This window comes from Diorhabda sublineata, chromosome 7 (assembly GCF_026230105.1).
Source record: "Diorhabda sublineata isolate icDioSubl1.1 chromosome 7, icDioSubl1.1, whole genome shotgun sequence".
Classification (NCBI taxonomy): domain Eukaryota; kingdom Metazoa; phylum Arthropoda; class Insecta; order Coleoptera; family Chrysomelidae; genus Diorhabda; species Diorhabda sublineata.
This window is the reverse complement of record NC_079480.1, coordinates 27,872,514-27,893,379: the sequence shown is the minus strand read 5'-3', so window position 1 is coordinate 27,893,379 and position 20,866 is coordinate 27,872,514. Positions and strand designations below refer to the sequence as shown.

At 32.6% G+C, this 20,866-nt stretch overlaps 2 protein-coding genes across 2 annotated transcripts; one reads left to right on the top strand and one right to left on the bottom strand.

The window, feature by feature from the left end:
• Positions 1-698: 698 nt before the first annotated feature.
• On the bottom strand, positions 699-2,225 carry LOC130447119 (4-aminobutyrate aminotransferase, mitochondrial-like). The gene has a single exon (XM_056783775.1). It carries the CDS (start codon positions 2,223-2,225, stop codon positions 699-701), a length of 1,527 nt encoding a protein of 508 aa, XP_056639753.1.
• A 5,121-nt stretch (positions 2,226-7,346) lies between these two features.
• On the top strand, positions 7,347-16,354 carry LOC130446977 (lysosomal aspartic protease-like). Its single transcript, XM_056783557.1, has 8 exons — positions 7,347-7,541; positions 8,604-8,739; positions 9,941-10,064; positions 10,559-10,677; positions 11,278-11,477; positions 12,530-12,761; positions 14,089-14,220; positions 16,144-16,354. Exons 1-8 carry the CDS (start codon positions 7,474-7,476, stop codon positions 16,312-16,314), a joined length of 1,182 nt encoding a protein of 393 aa, XP_056639535.1. The 5' UTR covers positions 7,347-7,473; the 3' UTR covers positions 16,315-16,354.
• Positions 16,355-20,866: the final 4,512 nt, after the last annotated feature.

Genomic DNA, 20,866 nt, shown 5'->3' with positions numbered 1-20,866 from the left:
ATCAGTATTATTTTGAGCATTGAAGCGGAAAGTAATTTGTGATTTTCTCGCCTTTTTTACGGTGGGGTACAAATTATTAAGTATTTTTTGGTAGTAAAAATGGAAACCAATCCCACCATGTGCGATTTTCCAATTAAACCAATCATTATTCTGCCAGAGTCTTTTCGGTCTGGTAGACTGGTGGGTAAATGCGATTAGTTAACAGATTGTTTTATTTGTCTATGGCTTTTCGAACTTATTAAATTATTTAATAATTTAAAATGACTATCTACTACTAATTATAATGAGCACTGTAATTGGTTATTGAAGCTTGCGGTTATTATACTTTTATGTTAAATAGATAGCTTATTAGTTTTGAAATTTATTGCAAAATTTGTGTGTGTATATTGTTGATAACTGCTCGATAACAATTATTAAACACCTAACATCAATTATGGAACTATATAAATATCGTGAAAATCAAGCATTTAATTAATATAAAATTGCACTTATTATTTATGACTTCAAGTTATCTCAAAAAACCCTTTTCATAAAAAGATTTTGCACTTTTACGTTCAAGAATTTTTCAGTGTATTTAGCTTTCAGAATATATGAAAATCAGTTGAAAAATCCATTCAGCGTTTTTGCTGCACACCATGTACTTATATAACAAGAAAATATACTTGACATTTTTTATTAACTCACATTTTATACAAAATTCAACATTTTTGTTTTGATCCACCAACTTTTTTAAGAACTTTTCTAAGTATATCTAAATAAATATCGACGTGATGTTCTTGAAATACCAAAGCTGGTCTCAACCGAATAGATTTGTCACCACAACCACCCGCTTGGACTCCATTTTTCTTTAATTCTTTTATTATGGCATCTCTTGTTTTCGGACTATTTCCATCATAAGCGACGAAAGTACCTTTACCCCGAACGGAATGTATTATATCAGGAAATTCTTTCTCGAGATTTTTCAATCCACAAATTAACTTTTCACCCGATTTTTCCACTTGATCGAGTAAATTTTGACATCTAATTATATCTATTATAGCTTCCAGCAATATTATTTTTCCCGGATCTCCCATCCACGTATTAAAAATTCTGCTAGGGTGTTTCGGTTTAAGTTCGTCGGTGTAAAAGTATCCTCCGGTTTGTAACTTTTTACTGAAAGTCACCATGTCAGGTGGACACGGTAAATCAAAATATTCGTGGCACCAAAATCTCCCAGTAGGACCCCCACCTGTTTGTACTTCATCTATTATCAAGTAAGCTGAATTTTTTTTGCAAATAGATTGTAGTTTTTGAAAAAATTGAGAAGATGCATGGTTGTCACCACCTTCCGATTGAATAGGTTCAATAATAACTCCGGCAATAGGTGCACAGCTTTTCTGTTTTTCAAATAACTCTTCGATCTGTTGCAAACATTTTTTATCTGTCTCTTCGTTTTCACGACAATTTTCCTCCAAAGGGTATTTGTATTTTGGGTAGGTTGCAATAGGCCAATACCCGAAAGAAGGGAAATCTAGTTTTTGAATAGGTTTTGAGTGGGTTAATGCTAGAGTTCCTAATGATCTTCCATGGAAACCTCCCGCAAATGATAATATGGAAAGATACGGCGATCCCGGTGGCTGATTATTTATACAAGATTTTTTTTCTTCTTCTGTAAAATCTTGACCGCATCTCTCCCTCATCTTATAACCTATGAATGCAGATTTGCAAGCGTTTTCATTTGAACAAGCTCCACACATCATCGTTTGAATATTAGGGAGATTGGGAGATATACCTTTTAAAACATTTTCCAGTCTACCAGGCCAATCTAATCCAGGATAAACACCTAGTGCTGGACGATTCACCATAGATTTCAAATTGCATTCATCCTTAAATAAATCAAGCAGCTTTGGGTGATTATACCCGACGGGTATAGTCGATATATTCGTGTACGTATCCAATAAGATATTGTCGTCAGCATCTATGATGTAATTTCCTATCGATTTCTCGTAGTTTACTAAATATTGAATTGTACCTACCATTTGAAAATGTTCTAGTTGCTTTATAAGTTCTTTTGAACGCGGTCCTGGGATCTCAGTTTTCACACAAGGACCTTCTGGTTCGCCTGGAACAAGACTTTTATTACTAGAGCATTGGCCAGATCTCAAGCGACTATCTTTTAAAAGAGGGATATTATTAAAATCGATGGAAGGTAGTTTTTGAGATATAAATTGTGGTATGGTTGCCATTTGAACTGGAAATTTGTTAAAAACCGATAATAATTTCAATTAGAGGCAATCACTATAATTTTCTGACATTACTTGACAGATTTTAATAAAGTTATGTCAACAATGTCACTTTTAGTGAATGGCATGGTCTTATAAACAGGTCTTGAAACCGAGATTAATATCTACAGAACAGCTTGGTTCTCATGTTGTCTGAGTTCTAAGAGTTTGAAATAACCATGGCGCGGTGTTGCTATTTGGATGGACGTGGATGGGATAGAGATGAAAATTTCTATGTAAAGCATACAACCTAAAATCAGCGTTATACAGTGTCATATGTGGTTCTGTTGAATTATTTTGTCCTTTCATGTTTATTGTAATTCGTTTCAACGTAATTATTCAATTTTTCGTTAGTTAGTTCATGTAAAAATTCATGCGAAGAAGAACTAACATTCATAGTTGAAAAAGAGGATTATTTGTGTAAATGAAACTTGTTCGATGATAATCTAGAATAGTTATTTGTATGCCAAGGACTGAAAGTGCTTCTTTGTTGGATGGGTCGCGGCGTACACAACATTTTTTAGAGGATACGTAAGATCCAAAACTTTTTCAATTACACTGAGGAAAGAAAATAAATAATAGAAAATCATAAACATTTTATTTGTTGAAGAATATAATGTACTTAATGATATTTGCAATGTCAATAATAATTTATTAATAATTTGCAAAAAATAATGTTGATTGTACCTCCAGGATAATTATTAATATTTATTGGGTTGGATGCAGGTGGAATATGTATATTTCTACTAGATATTGATGGAATCTCTGTAGATGATAATTTCAGAAAATTAAAAATTTAACGTTATGCAAAATCACCGAAACTGTCAACGTCAACATTGAAGTGGCTAGAGTCACATTTAAGGAAGTTAAAGTTGTCTACTCCAGACCGTCCCGAAATTGTTTTGCAGTACGGATCTGTCACTTTCACTACATACGAGGATGTATTGATATCTAGTTAGCCTAGACCAGTTCCATGCATTTACCAGATTTGGCTCCGTTCGACTATCATATCTTTCCTCAACTGAAAAAAAGTTGAAAAGGTCGTAAATTTTCTTCCAACGAGGAGGTAATAAACGCTGAGGAAGTCTGGTTTGCAGCGCAAGAAGAAATATTTTTTTTGGGAGGTCTAGAGACGTTGTATGTTCGCTGTGATAAATGTATTCATTTAAGAGGAGAATATGTTGAGTAATAAAATATTTTGACATTGAAATTTTGTTTGGTTCTATAGTAGGCTATCCTCATAGAACACTCAAAACGCAACTTTCGGTATCTAAATGAATACAGAACGAACAACTTTCAGATGGCGTGTCTAAAAAATAATTTTTGAAACGAAGAGATCGTAAAAAATTCAATGATAACTTGAAAACACACTCTTTTGAAATCTCAACAAAGTAATATACTTATTTAATGAGCATTTGTTACTTTTTAATAGTTTTACCCATTAATTGCATTGAAAAACATTAGATTTTATAAAGAGAGAATTCCCGAAAATGAATGTGGACTAATTTATTAGAAATATGCTATGAAAGAACGAATATTTCAACTCGTATATTACTTTCCAGATAATATTTTGAAAACTAAATTGTCGAATTAGGCAAAATTATAACAAAATTTTGGAGGGGTTCAAGAGCAATGTACCTTGGAAGAATCAAGGCTGAAACATTATTAAGAAAAAGATGATCTAGAGTTGAAAAACAACCTAGACATATATGAGCAAGAGCTAGTACATGGAGAAGAGGAACATGAAATTAAAATTTGATACATTTATAACAAGAAAATACTAATATGAGACAAAAAACGTAACCAGCAACCATTTCTTTCTATCATATAGAAATGGAAAATGTACAAAACAAGTTTGATGGTATAAACACTTTTCGAGGATTTCATCGTTAATTACACAATATTTAAGTTTACCGTATCGTGACGAATATATAAGTCATCGGCATTGCTTCTAATTGATTCGGGTGGAGACATTCTTCAATTAAAACAACATGGAGGATGGAGATTCACTGCTGTTGCCAAAGGGTATGTGAGCAATACCTTCAACACAAAAACAAATTGTTCTCCACAAATTTTGTAAGATACCAATAACAGCAGTATTTTAAACCACTACTCTACTTTAAACTTATACATCATATGAGAATCAAGAGACCAGTTTGACTGTTACAAATTTTCATCACTTAAATGAAAGGAAACTTTATCTAGTTTCGTGTGTAGTTTCGTGTAAGTATTCGAATCTCTTCCTCCCGTACTGACATCAACAATTGCATTTCTAATTAGATCACTCAAATTAATTGTTATCTCATGAGGCTACGAAGTTAGACCTGATGACGTCTGTAGACACAAACTTTTAATGAATTTGCTCCTATATAATGAATTTTTGAATTTGTTCTTTCAGTGGTTAACTGAAACAAAATTATATTCTGTCAATTCACTTTCAATCCAATCATTATGTTTTCGTTATTAATTGTCATTTACGAAAGAAGCTTGATTGATATATACCAAATTTTTATTTTATCTTCTGGTGTAAGGCTGTAGAAAAAATAATGTATGCAGTATGTGCCTGAGAAATTTTCACTTTACACACTTATTGCTATTTTTTAATTACTATTTATTTTATTACTAATTACTAATTACTATTAATTAATTCAATTATTGAATAAGATAACTATTGAAATTAGAACAGTGATCTATAGTATGTTTACACAAGAAACCCTACCATTTAACTTACCGTATAGAGCCATTTAAAACTTATAAATAAAATGGGGAACGAGATAATTAATAAATAAGTCTCAGTGAACAAGTTTCAGTAGTCCAACAAATAATTCGGATATTTTCCAGACAAAGAATCAGTAATCAGATTTATTGTTTGTAAAATTATTATTACTAGAAGTATTTTTTTAAATATGATTCATTTGAATTTGTGCAACGAATTGTTATAACTTGCATGACTTCAGAGATTTACGTACAATACTGTGACATGTTTATTTCGTACTATTATTGCAGCAACCTGCTACTTCTCAAACAATAATGTTAGATTGTACCCTGTCAGAGCCGTAAAAGAAGATTTAGACTTCCATGGTATCACGTATTTATTATTGCTTCACTCCCAGCTTCATACAAACTACAATGATTCTTGGGTTCTCATTAACCACCTTCACAGATCCCCAAGAGCTTAGACAGCTTTCACTTCGGAGACAAATCGCTTAATGGTCCTTCATTACTATTGTTGAAAGTAGGAGGATGGTCCGAGAAGTACATGGCCCAACAAAGAAAAAACTAAAATATTGGAAAAAAATAAATTTATTTTTCAACGTAATCTCTTTCTAGCTCCATACTCTTTTCCTAACGTTGTTCAATACGTTCTATATTTTTTTTATAATAAGATTCGTCAAGCTCTTCAAAATATCCAATAAATGCCGAATTCACCTCTTCATTGTTCGAAAATCTATGACCACCGAGCCATTTTTTCATGTCTGGGAACAGACAATGATGCGAGCGGGCTAAATCTGGAAATTAGGGTGCATGAGGTAGCAATTCAAACTTTGATTCATTACTTTTGGCTATTGCAATAACAGATGTGTGAGCTGATGCATTGTCGCTCGATCTCTTCGCTCAAATGTTGCAATAAGTTTGCATAATAGTCGATATTGATAATTTACCCTTTTTTAAGATAGACAATGAAAATTATCTCACTCAAATCTCAAGAAACAGACGACATGATCTTGGAACGGTCTTTGCCTCCTTTGGAATCGTGCGTAAGAATTCGGTTTTATTTCTGTCTTTTTGTTAAAATGTGGATATGTATATCGATCTTATTTGTTATAAATTTTTGATTTAATGATTTTCGTTTTCGTATTTCAGGCTCCAAGTAAGACGATTGGGCAGTCATTGAAAAAATCATTCCGTTGCGTTCCGGACAAACAAAAAAATAACTTACCCAGATTTCCGAAACAGTCCGAAAAAACTTTGAACTTTTCCCCTTTTTCATGTTGATAAATATTTCGATTGGAAATAACTTTGATTATATACAGGGTGAATTATTATCATAACGATCGATAACTATATATTAATTAGCAAAGTTTGTTGTAAGGTATTTTTGGAACGTCATGTATTTCGAGATAAGTTTTTTGTTTTACGATTCTTCACAGAATTTTATAAGCTATAACTAGTAATTTTTTATTTTTTACAGGGTGTTGAAATATAAAATATAAAATAATTTTTTGGTGCCACTCGTATAAGAATATTCATCGATTTATAATCCAAAAATTTTCTATGATATTTTCTTTTTATGTAGAGTGCTGCTTAATATAGCATAATAATATTATTGAAACATCCTGTATTTTGAGTTAACTTTTTTTCGTTTTATCAGACACTTTTTTACGGGGTGAAACGACTTCTCCGGAACCCAATTTGCGCACACCTTTTTCATATGCGAATTTTCAGTTAATATGATCGACTACTCCAATGCTGGGCTTCGCAGTTCGTAGAACCTGGTTTAAACTCTGCTACCCAATATTTTACTATTGATAACGCAGGAGCACTCTCACCCATAGTAGAATATGGTTCAGCTTTGATATTAATTGAACTAAGACCTTTCAAATAGAAGAATTGTATCACATACCGATAACCAATTTTTCCATGTTTACACATTCACTGAAAGAGTTCACTATTGGAGGCAGCCAAACAAATACTGAACAGCATAGTGTCTTCAAACATTGTGTACTCTTTAATACAGTGGTATTTTTCAGGCAACTACCGCCTTCTCTAGGTCAGGCCAGGTACTTCTGGAAGCATCCTCGTATGCAGGGATGTTGTTTGGTTGTATCTGATGTTAGGGAAAAGCATATTCGTTGAGATATTTCATTTTTTCTGCTTTTCAAGTGTAAATATATACATTAAGTCTCACATAAAGGAAAATGGTAACCAGCAATTGTAATTTATTGAAACATAATCAACTTTAGCAGTACACTTCAATTATTCAATAATAGTTATTATTATGAAATTCCTAACGTGTAATCAGATAATGATTCTAAAAGGTACTTCATAAATTGAAGATTTTTGAATATTTATCGCGATTGAATTAGATAAATTGAAAATACGTGTTGATTTCACGTATCAAAGTGAATACCTGAACTAAAGGGGACGGGTATAAATAGAAAGAATAGAAATTCACTAGATATTTGACAGTGTGATAGATAACTGTTACAGTATGGTCAAATTATATAATCTACTATTACTTTTAGTTATTGTAGCTGCTGCTAGCAGTGAACTACACAGGTAAATGATATTGTTAATAATGGTTACGTGATAATGCCGAAAAAGTTGCAGCTAATAATTTCAGAAAAACATATTTTTATAGAGAAAATAAATTGAAGGAAGGAATCGATTGCATCGATCACATGAAATATGTCGAAGATAAGGAGTCGTCACTAAAAATAGTTTTTGTGTTTTTTATGTTAGCTTTAGAAATCTTCATACATTCGATTAGTTTCGTTTTTGGCATATTTACTTCACTTTGTTCTCATTCTTCTTATGATATTCTTGAGACATATGGTAAGTTGGATTTTCTTTATCTTTGCTCAAATATGTCATCTGAATTCAAATTCTTAACGTTTTATTATCATTTTTATAAACTAATTATATTTCATAAAAATAATTACAAGTCCTGAAGGTATTTTTCTCATTGTCTTTTTCTATATTTAATCTTTTAGACAATAAGAATCCAACTAATCTGAAAATATCAATCGGCACTTTTAGTTTGATTTAGGCTCCTAGAAGTTTGTATACTAGATGTCATCTTTGGTTCATCCCTGTTTCCTCGTAATCTTCTCACTTCACTCACGCAAGCGTAAATGGATTAATTATTCTTCACTTCGAGGTATGAAGGTCTGTCTCTTAGCGAAATTGTTAATTCTATTTTCAAAGGTATCTATGTAAATAATCGTTTCGAATAAACCGAAGGACACCTGCAATATTCTTGTATACCTAACTGGAAAATGCAGAATAAACGTTTTTCTGCGTTTAACCTTTGCCTGAATTATATGTAATGTTGTAAAATCGAAGAAATTAATAGAATTAGTTCTACTGAGATTGAAAAGTGATTTTATTCTGATACCTTTCATTAAATGGACATAGAAAATATAACCACCTAAATTGATTTCTTTGCATTTCTAACCCTCGATATTTTCATAGTTTACGACGACAAGCTTCGTGTTTTTCGTGTTCATATCTTCGATTCATATAATATATTGGATTTTCCTTTTCCTTTTGGTCGAAATAACTTTAAAGTACGACATGAATTGATTTTCTATTTCTATTAATGCATGCTAAATTTTTCAGAATACCTTTGAAGAAAATCGATACAGCCAGAAATCTCATCAAGAAAATTGGTTTGTCCAAACTCAAACAAGGTTTGTTGAACAAATATGGGAAAGTTAATGAGGGTTCACACGTTATATTAACCAACTACCTAGACGTAAGTTCTTATATCCTTATTTAAAAATGATAAGATTTTGAAATTTGGAATTATTTACTATATACACGTAGTAGTAGGAATTATTTACTAAAGTCATCTGAAAATCATGTGAATCAAATTTAGAGACACAATTTCTTCTCTAATTTGAATTTTGATAGATTATGCAACAATATCCGATTCTCCTGGCAATAAAATTGATATAGCTGCCAGGAGAAAATTATCATTACAATGTGCACTTGATCAATTATTTCATCATCTCATACCACTCAAAAAATTTATTATATCAAATTTAATAATCTTATCGTATCATGGTTTTTCTATAATATATGAACATTGTAATTAGACTATATTTTGTACTTCAGTTTTGCCATATCAGAGTTGATCTGGCCTCACTTTTTTCTACATTTTTCCGAATGATCCTCTACGCAATGGCAAAGCAATCAGGAATTAAGGTAACAAGAGGGTCTCTCTCCTACACGCAAATCTATACTCAGGAGCTTCTGGAAGATGTAATTTTACTGAAGCAGCACTGAGAAGGTTGGTTTAACTTAAATCCAAATACTATTTGGATCTAGACGTATAACAGTTTTCAAGGAACTTCTTGGACTTGTCAAAGTTTTTGGGATCTAATCAAGCGAATCACATTGAAACACTTATTACTATACATATTACTTAAACCTGTACTGTAGTTCTCCTGAAAGTATCAAAAAAATTGCCTTCCAAGATTAATTATTCGGAGTTTTTCATTGTTTTTTTCACTGATCATTATATCCAAGTAAAATTCTGAAAAGACTGTATGGATCAGTGGAAACCATTGATAAGATATCTATTAGGATGTACCAAAACTTTTGTCCGCCAACCTTTTTCCATTCCTGGTTTTAATGTGTGTGTGTGTGTGTGTATGTTCGCAAATTTTTAAACCAATTACGATACAGTGACACTTGAGATATGCAGACTTTAGGTTGCTAGATTTTTTCCTAAGACTCTATTTAAAATCGAAGATTATTGTAGATAAGCGACAAAATCTACAAGAGCTGCAAAATCAAGAGATGAGGTTAATAGAATTACTATTATTATGTGCCAGAAGAAAGTGTTCGATATTTGGTTATTATTAAGTTATTGGTATTATTGGCATTTAACTTAGATGAAAATTGTTTTTATCTGAAATAAATGGCTAATAATTGATTTCTGTTTGTTTTAGGCACAATATTATGGTGAAATAAGTATCGGTACACCACCTCAAACTTTCAATGTGATATTTGATACAGGTTCATCCAATCTTTGGGTCCCATCCTCAAAGTGTAACATTCTTAATATAGCCTGCCGTGAGTAGAATAGTATTTACTATCACAATATCAAATTAAGCGATATCGGAGATTTCCGAATTGATTAAGATTGTAGACTCCTTCTAAACATATACACTATTTGTGTCTTTTTAAGTAAAGCTTATTTGCAGAACGAACATCTTTGTATTAAATGCACTGTATACTACTATCTCACATTAATTTCTTAACTAATAAAATATGAAGTGTATTGTATGAAATAGATCATTTGTTCTTATTTAGAGTATTAAGCAATCTCTGTTGAAGATATTTTTCTTAGGTCCCAGTGAATATTTTTACTATTTTCTCTTTTGATTTTCAAAATAGATCGATACACACAGGTATTTCTAGAATCCCTGACGATTAATAAACTAATCTACAATTTTCTTCTAAATAAAATAAAATATCTGCACTAGTTGAAGAAATATTTGTGAGTTGTCGTTGTGTATTGAGATTGTCTTTAATCTGCGAAATATGAAAATACTAAATATTTTTAGAGCTCCATTCCAAATATAATTCGGAAAAATCTTCAACTTATAAGGAAAATGGAACAAATTTTGAAATTCGGTATGGTTCTGGTTCACTTAGTGGCTTTGTTTCATCAGATAACGTACAGGTGAGTGTTTTACCTTCACCCATATTTCCTTCTCAAATTTATCGTATTGTTAACGTTAAATTCTTAAACTCTTCTTACACAAGCTCTTCGCCAACCTTCATATTGATCAGATCGCGATTTATTTCTGTAAGTGGACGGTAATTTAGGAGTAGATTAAACCATCTATGGAATGAAAATTAAATTTCTACTAACAGATAAAAGCTTCTCTGAAATTTTAAGATTAGGTCGTAATCTACTCCCTTCTACTTACCATTACTTAATGCACTTAAAAGTCGCATACACTGATCCAAATATTAAATTTGTGCGTGGCAGGGGGGCAAATAATTTGATTTTCGGGCCCTACTTTTTGGCCCTATAATTCTTTGGCGATGCAACATGGTAACGAGGTAAGGTACAGTCAATCGTCATATTGTGAGCTACCCTATTCTCTATGTTGGTTCTCATACGGGGCTCTTGGTATAATATTTCATGCTCAAAGAAATATACGACAAACTAAAGAAACGAACGACTGTTTACTTTAAAAACTTTAAAAAGTACACCTAAATATTTTGTACCACTGAGAAATTTTTCATTTCATCATTTTTATTTGCTCCTTTTTAGGTCGGTGATATCCAAGTCACCAATCAACTTTTCGCTGAAGCTATGGAAGAACCAGGTTTGGCTTTTGTAGCAGGTCAATTCGATGGCATTTTAGGTATGGGTTATCCTACTATTTCAGTAAACGGAATTACTCCAGTTTTCAACACGATGGTTGAACAAAACGTTGTTGACCAACCAATATTTTCCTTTTACTTGAACAGGTAAGTTTTTTTCTCAAACTGTTTAAGTATGTCTAAATCTTGAGTCAAGAATTGGATGGGAGAAATCTGTACAGGGAGTTTCGCTTGAAGCTAGAAAGTAAATTATTATGAATTTGGTCAAAGTGACTCAAAATATTTGAGCATCCAATTATAAAACAAAGTAGCAACACATATCATATTACATACTTCTGGAACATCCTGGATGGTTGAAATTAATCATAGATACTAACCACGATAAATGCTTTTATGGCTATGTGAAAATGAATTTGCAAAATATCACCATTCGCATATTGGAGATATTATAATTACTTTCTGATCTGGATTCCTGTTGTGGTATGAAACATGATTGATAATGATAAATAAATAAACTAACTTTGACATTAGGTCCACAAGTAGCAGCAATTCTAGAAATCTCCTTGGAATTGCTGTTATTTACTTTGAATGACCTTATCAAAATGAGGTATGGGAGCAAAACATTTCCCTTCTCTTTCTGAAAAACAACTACAAATTTACATGGTGAATGTCGCGAGTAATGCACATGCAGATAGTCAAGAAGAAATAATAGACATTCAGAGTGTTTCTAAATTCATTCGACAAAGTTCAGGAGGTGATTGGTCGTATGAAATTAAGGTGAGTCTTTCCTCAGCTCTACAGCTGCGACTAAAATTTTGTTTTCATTATTTTTCTAAACTTTCCCTCACTTTATTTCATATCAAAACTTTTTTCTAAGATAAAGAATAACCACCTCTAGCCAAAATACATTAACGTAGTGTCATGGATTGCCGTACATGTTTAGAAAAAAAATATAAACTCAATTTTAGTTACCACTATTTAGAGGGTAATACCTTGGAAAGGGGAAATGTTATGGGAAAAACCTATTTTAATTTCATACAACCAATCATCTCCTGAATTTTGTCTCATGAATTTAGAAACACCTTTTAATATTCCTTCAGTGCTTCTTTCAGTTTACAAAAAACTTGCTGTACATTACTGATTATTTCGACCTTGTTGTAGTATTTCTAGTTTATTTTTCACATTTTCCTTATTTTAAGAGATGCCTACGGATTAGTCGGAGGTGAATTAGTACTTGGTGGATCCGATCCAAATTACTACAAAGGAAACTTCACTTATTTACCAGTGTCTAGACAAGCTTACTGGCAAGTTGAGATGGATAGTATTAATATTGGATCAGAAACATTTTGTAGTGGAGGATGTCATGCAATAGTAGATACTGGAACCAGCTTAATCACAGGTCCCACCGAAGAAATTGAGAAACTTCAGAAAGTGAGTTAATATCGATTATATATTACAAAAAAAGATTATTTCTACATTATTCCATAATAATTTAACAGTAATGTTCAATATAATTGGTATCAGTATGCAGCAGATGAAATTTTCTTGTCTTTTATTGGTCTGAATCATCTCGGTAGCTGATATTTGTACTTGATTGCAATGTACGACGATGGTCCCAGAAGAACTTGGTCCAACAAAAAAAGCACAAAAATTTTCCAACCTAACCTTCTTTTAGCTCTATACAATGTTCTCAGCGATGTTCAATAAGTTAGATACCTTTTTTATAATAAGAATTGTCAAGCTTCTCAAATAGCCATCAACTGCCAACATCATATCTTCATTGCCAGAAAATCTTTGATCATAGAGACATTTTTGCAAATCTGGAAACAGAACACAATCCTAGGGGGTTAAATATAGCTAATAGGATGCGTAAGGTAGCAATTCAAACTTTAATTAATTGATTTTGGCAATGGTAATAACGGACATGTGATCTGGTGCATTGTCTTGATGGGACCAACCCTTTCTTCTTAGGCAAATGCGCCTTTTTTTGCTTGATTTCGTCACTTGCATAATACCCGTCGTTGATAGTTTTTCCTTTTTCAAGGTAGTTAATGGAAATTATTCCACGCACATCCCAAAAAATCGACGCCATGACATTGCCTGCAGACGGCATTTGCCTTTTTCTGAGCCATTTCTTCCTTCTCAGTCCATTATTTCGATTTTTCTTTAGTTTTGGGAATGAAATGATGGTCCAGTACCGCTTTGTGGATTTCCTTCAACATTTCTGGTGTAATCACCCCATTTGGTCGACCACTGCGATGCTGGTCTTCAAAAATCGATCAAGGTCTCCTACCCATTATTTTACTCTTAATAACGAAGGAGGACTCTAACCCAGAATAGAAGCTAGTACAGCTTTTATATTGGTTGGGATAATACCTACTTAACGATGATCAATTTTCTCCAAAATTGATAGATATGCTGTATAGATTGTATACTTCTTAATATAGTGGTATTTTTCTAGCTACTACCACCATCTCTAGATTACGCCAGGTAACTCTGGAGCCAATCCACGTATATGTAACATAAAGTTTTCAGCAGTTGTATTTCTCAGGCATTTATTCACCAAGCAACAGATTACAAATGAAAATATTTATCATTTTTTGCTACAGTCGACACCAGAGTTTTCTGTGTAGAAAACAGTATTTTTTTATCAGTCACCTCATCATACGAGGGCTGTGTACTTAACTAATTCGAGCGAATACAAATGATATCAATTATTACGAGACCTATTTTATAAAATGATTATCATTAATTTTAGTTAGTAGGAACTGCATTCAATATCAACGGAGAAGCGGTAATTGATTGCAGTAAGTTATCTTCGATGCCAGATATAGATTTCGTTTTGGGTGGATATACATTCACATTGACACCAGAAGAATATGTCATTAAGGTGAGTATTTTTACACTTTTCCAATATTCTGGCAAACTTAAAATTTCGTTACCTTTTTACTTCATACATTTGGTATTAGCTTATTTCTACCTTATCATTGTTTGTCAAAATGGAATACGGCTGTGCTAACTTACGTTAGAATTTAATAAGAAAAAATTGCCTGCATGATGCGTACAACGAATGTTTAGAAATGCACACAATTGTTAAGATTACTGAAAATGATTCAGTGAGTGGGACTCATTAAGTAGGTGAGTGAAATATAAATGCGACACGTGTCTCTAGGATATCTTATATGTTGAAGTTTCTAGCGCGTAACTAATACATCTAGGCTCGATTCCTATACCGAGTCGATTTTTTTCCCGTCACCGAAAAGTACTTATTAAGTATGCATTCTCTTTTCTTTTTCCCCCATTTACCCGGCTCGCTCAAAATGGTACTATCGAAATCCAGAAAACGCATTTTTCAATATTTTGAAACTGAATTTTTATCTTTATTCCTCAATTTTCTATATTAAATCCGTCTATAACATATAAAGGTTTACATCACAAAAGTTTCTAGATCGTGAACAATGCTTCTGGGCTTCATTTCTATACTGGGTCGCTCGATTTATTTTTCCTTTACCGAAAATTACTTATTAAGTATGCATTCTCTTTTCTTTTTCCCCCATTTACCCGGCTCGCTCAAAATGGTACTATCGAAATCCAGAAAACGCATTTTTCAATATTTTGAAACTGAATTTTTATCTTTATTCCTCAATTTTCTATATTAAATCCGTCTATAACATATAAAGGTTTACATCACAAAAGTTTCTAGATCGTGAACAATGCTTCTGGGCTTCATTTCTATACCGGGTCGCTCGATTTATTTTTCCGTTACCGAAAATTACTTATTAGTAGGCCTTCCCTTTCCTTTGTACCCCATTTACCCAACTCGCTCAAAATAGTAATCCAGGACACGCATTTTTAAATGTTTTGAAACTGTATTTTTGGCTTTTTTCCTCAATTTTCCATAATAAATCCGTCTATAACATATAAAGATGTACATCCAAGTTTCTAGCGCGTAACCAATACATCTGGGCTCGATTCCTATACCATGTCGTTCGATTTATTTTCCCGTAACCGAAATTTACTTACTTAGTAGGCCTTCCTTTTCCTTTCTTCCCCATTTGCCCAACTCGCTCAAAATGGTAATATCGATGTCCAGGACACGTTTTACGACAATGTTTTAAAACTGTATTTTTGGCTTTTTACCTCAATTTTTTTATATTAAATACGTCTATAATACTTAAAGATGCACATCTCGATTTTCTAAGTGTGGTTCACGCGTAGTTCACCCACTTGCTGTATGTTTTTTACTCTCATCCAAAGTATACAAAGAAAAATTCATGAATTGTGATGAATCTATCAGAATGATCAGATATTTTGTTTGACCTATTGCATTGTAGTTAGTGTTTCAGAAATATGCAAGGCTTAAATTAAATCTTATCGCTCAATTTAGGGCAAAATCTATGCCAAAAACATATAATCATACAAGTGAAACTGATAAAAGCATGTCAAAAAATTATGAAATAAAACACAACTGGCTTTATTGCAGGAATCAGAACTATGCTATGATAGAAAATATTAAATTATGTACATTTCAACTGAGTTTAGAAAATTTATGAGAAATTATTATGTCAATCCTAAGTAGAGCACTTGCGAATGGCGCTTTTAATTTTGGAAAACAGAAATTCAATGAATAATTTCTAATGAACACGGGAGGATTTCTGATATAATATCTGCATATTGTGATTAAGTATGAAGTAGTACTAACAGATCATATCATTTTCCACTGGATTTTGAGTTCTCCGTGTATCATATCTCGTCCATGATTCATTATGAAACATTTAATAATTTTAAAAGTAATTACTCGTATTTATTTTAGGAGGAAAGTCTTCTTATAGACACATGCATATTAGGTTTTATGGGACTTGATGTGAATATTGATGGCCCTCTATGGATATTGGGTGATGTATTCATTGGTAAATATTACAGTGAATTTGATATGGGTAACAATCGCGTTGGATTAGCAGAAGCTGTCACAGAAAATTATTGAGAATTGTTCAAAATAAATAAATAAATAATGAATTATGAAATTGGAATGATTATTATTCAACCTTCCGATACGCCCGCCTCCTAGACCAACACGGGCGAGCGCGCATCAGATTTATTGGTATAGTTTACTTGGTATATGTATGAAGCAGTGAATCGTCGAATCAATTTCTTTTACATCTTTGCAATTGATAGAAAAAAAAGAGAGCTTCACTTAAAATATATAATATTTATATTTTAATTCAAAACGCAGTTAGTCAATTTTCACTCGTAAGTCTCAAGGAATCGCATAATAGAAGGTTCACTTTTTATAGAACTGTGTCTTTTCTCATAGTTTCATAAAGAAATATGTAAAATTTATCATGCTGATTGCTTAACAGAGTGCACGTCTCAGAAATGGTATAAAAATTACGTTCTGTGGAATCATCAAAGTTGAGCAACGGTCTGGTTTACCTACTGAAGTTGATGATGACCAAATCAAAGTCATAATTGAAGAGAATCGTCATATATCTCGACAGGGCTGCGAATAGGCTACATTTAGCGCACACAACGATTTAAAATACTTAAAATGTCTTGGGCTAGTTAAGAAGCTTGATATTTGGGTACATCACGAATTGGAAGAAATTCATTTAACACATAGAATGAACATTCACGATATGTACCTTAAATGAAACGAAAGCGACCCTTTCTTGAGAAGAATCATCCCTGGTGATTAAAAATGGGTCCTCTACAGTAACATAGTTCGAAAACGATCGTGGAGTAAAGCAAGATGAAACAGCTGAAAAACAACAAAAAAAATTTAATGCTGTCAGTTTGGTGGGATTACAAAGGTGTTGGTTTTTTAGCTGTTTGCGAGGAGCCAAATGATCAATTTTGATGTTTACTGTCAACAATTAATGAACCTGGATAAAGTAATCAAAGAAGAACGGCCAGAATTGTCAAATTGGAAAGATAATGCAAGGCCTCACACATCTTTGGCAACTCATGAGAAACTATTGGAGTTTTGCTAGAAAGTGATGCCACATTCCTCATACAGCCCTGGCACCATACCATTTATTTCGAAGTTTGCAGACTTCTTTGAATAAAACTAACCAATAAACTTTTATTTTATCAATTATTAGTGTAATTTCAATCGGTTGCAATAAAATTTTCAAAATATTGATATTTCACAATTTATCACAACAATTTACGAGCTTTTCATCCAATAATAATTTTACAAAGTTTGTGTTTTACTTCCATTGAAAATAATTTCCTATATGTAAGTTTCTTTGATGCGAAAGACAGCTGTTACTTGCCAAGTTTGAAGACCCTTTTATTATTCTCCCAACTTCAACATTTTACGAGCGATCCGTCGTAAAAACTGTCATCATACAGTGTGCGTACGCTCTATTCTTATAAAAACCAGTCTGCATTTCGCATTGTTAGATGAATGTATTATATTCTACAACTTTTATTTATTATTCTTGAACATTTCGTTAGTTATGTGTTATTTTAATTGATCGATAAAATATGAAAATTGTCCTTTTTTTGGTTTTTATGTAGTATCGAAATTCGATCAGAGGTTTGATGTAGTTTATTATGAAAATTGAGCCGAAAAATACATTTTTTATACTTTTAAGCTGCTGACTCTATTATATTATACTAAAAATATTTACATTTGATAAAGAAAATTGTTTTATGACGAAACATACCTAATATTTTAATTAACAAATTGCACTACGACGGTTTCAGGGAAACAACTCTCGCATGGTTTAATTCATAACTTACCAACCGAAGTTAGCTTGTAAGGGGATATAACGATGTCTTCTTTCAAGCCAATAGGCTGTGAAGTGCCTCAAGGCTCAGTACTAGGCCCTATTTTGTTTCATCTGCTCATCGCCTATCTAGATATCAGTCTAGATAGCAACCCTGATCTCAGGGCATTTCATAGGACAATATCTAGTGATCTAATCACCCTTAAATCTTGGTGCGATTCTTTCTTCTCTATCTCAACGTTTCTAAAACCAATACATTGGCTTTTTTTATTAAATAATACCACCATTAACGTCGTAGTCTCTGTGAAATTCTTAGAGCTTATTATGGACAATTCCTTGAAATGAGAGTTACATATTGCCGCCTTATCTAAAAAATGGAGATCCTCCTGTTTGCCATGAGATCAGTTTCCTAAGAATTGATCTTATCCGCCTCGTCAATAGTTTATTATGCACTTATTGAGCCGCATCTTATATAAGCCCCTTCTAGGGTACGTATGGTGCAACTCATTTTGAGCTAATCTTCAAACTGAGCTGTTAGACATTTACTCGGACAAAACAGCAGGGCTTACTGCCAGGACTTCTTTAAAAGATTAAACCTACCTACTCCACGTTATGAAGTAGTTAAGAGCTCAATATTTTACAATGCAAAAAAATGTAAAATCACTTGCCAATTGAAATCAAATCGATATAATCTCTTTCTGCATTTTGCAATAATTTCAGGACATATTTACTGAAAAGTGCCTTCTACTCTGTAAACGAACTCTATGCTATTCTATTCTATATTCTATATATTCTATTCTACAACTACATATGGAATTTTTAACTACATGTACCAAATGGTATTCTCTTTGACGTTGTCTTCAGTTTGGGTTTCAAGCCCGAACGAGGGATGTTAAACTGATTTGATGAGACGTAATATCGTCGAAACTAGTCAGTAGTTACACCCTTGACTTGACTTGACTTGATGCAAAAAATTCGAGAGTGAAAATAATACTATAACATTCAAAAAGTTTCTCATACGTCACCTCATTTCTGAGTTATAGACCTTTGAAGTGCGAAATCAGAACTTATATTTAAATTATACACTATTATACAACACGTTATGAATTTCTAATTGATGATTACGTATGTCTATGTAGTGTTTGACGGAATGAATAATTCTACATCACTATCAGAACGCAAGAGGCGGATCATGCTCAATGGTTAACAATCAGTAATTTTTAGAGGGGCCTGTACAATTTAAAGTTAGCAAAAATGAATTTTTCAATCGATTTATCAACAAAAAGGTACTCTTTGGTTAACTCGTTAAAATTGATGGTTTAGTAGATATGTAGATTTATAGATCGTTGTACATGCCAATGAAACCGTTCGCCATAAAGAGTAATTCCGAAGAAAATTATCAAAAATTGTGATTATTTATTGAAAATACTCACATGAAGTATTAAGAAACAGACAAACATTTCTAATTCAACTGCATACTGTCGAAGATCGTATTACTTACATAAGGAAAAAATTGAATTGTAAAAAAATCAGTTGATTAGCCTACAGCTTATCAAATACAAACAAAACAAAACTATTATCAATTTTCGAAGTGGGCACTTTGCATCTCTACACACTTCCGGAGTCTCTATTGATCATTTTGTTCCCTATCAAAAAATGAATTCATTGACTTTAATTCAGGGGAACGTGGTGGCCATTCAAATGGACCTCCCCTAGTAATCGACCTATCAGGAAAAAAGTTGTTGAGATGATTTTTCACATCATTTAGGAAGTGAGGAGGGGCTGCATCGTGCATGAACCACAGGTTTCTGCGACTGTTTAAAGGAATGTCACATTAAATGAGTGGGAAATCATTTTTGAGAAATTCTAAGAAACGCTATGTAAATTATGGGAATTAATAAAACCATCTCGTATGAAACCAGCTTCATCAGCAACTCGTTGTTTATCTAAAAACCAACGAGCGTAGGCTAGTCTTGCTGTACAATCCTCTACTTCCATGACATGCACTTTCTGAATGTTCAAGAGGTAAAGAAGTGTCACAGCATCATTTTCATGTCATTTACTTCACTTCCGAATTTTTCGCATCTCGGAACTCCCTATATAAATTTTTCGCAATTTTCATGTATTTCATTTTCAAGTTCTAATATATATAATTTTTAAGGTTCCACTACTTTTCTTTCTTTTCGCATTTTATTTATAATATTTTGATATTCTTTGTTAGTCTCATGATGACAGATATTAATCAACTCAACTTCACCATTTTACATCTAACGGTAGAAAGACTAAGAAATGAGCAGGAATAAGTGAGTCAGTAATAGCTTCTGTTGCCTCTGAGTGAGTCACAAAATTATGATATGGAAAGAACAGATCTTTCTTGTTAAATTACTACACTTAAGCTTCAGACATTTGCTACAATATGCTCCCTAAACTGAAGTAAACAGTATGACTATTAAAATTGATAACCTTTATGTTTTCCTTAGATTGTAATTTGGATAAAAGGTGAATAATCGAGTTTGTTATCATCGCAATTACGTTTAGATACAGATAAAATTATCAAAGATTTTCCAAGAGATGGAGAGCAACACGTTTTTGTTTCATAAGAACTGAATATTCGAGTATGGTTCCAGAAGTACTTCTTCTGACCTATAGATGGCGGTAGTTGCTTGAAAAATACCAGTGTATTAGAAAGTCCACAATCTACACAGCATCGATTGACGCTTTCACCCCGTTGGGGATTGACACTGCTTCTCGGGGGTGAGAAAGTATTTTTAAAAGAATAACGTCGATAGAGAATCAAATTCT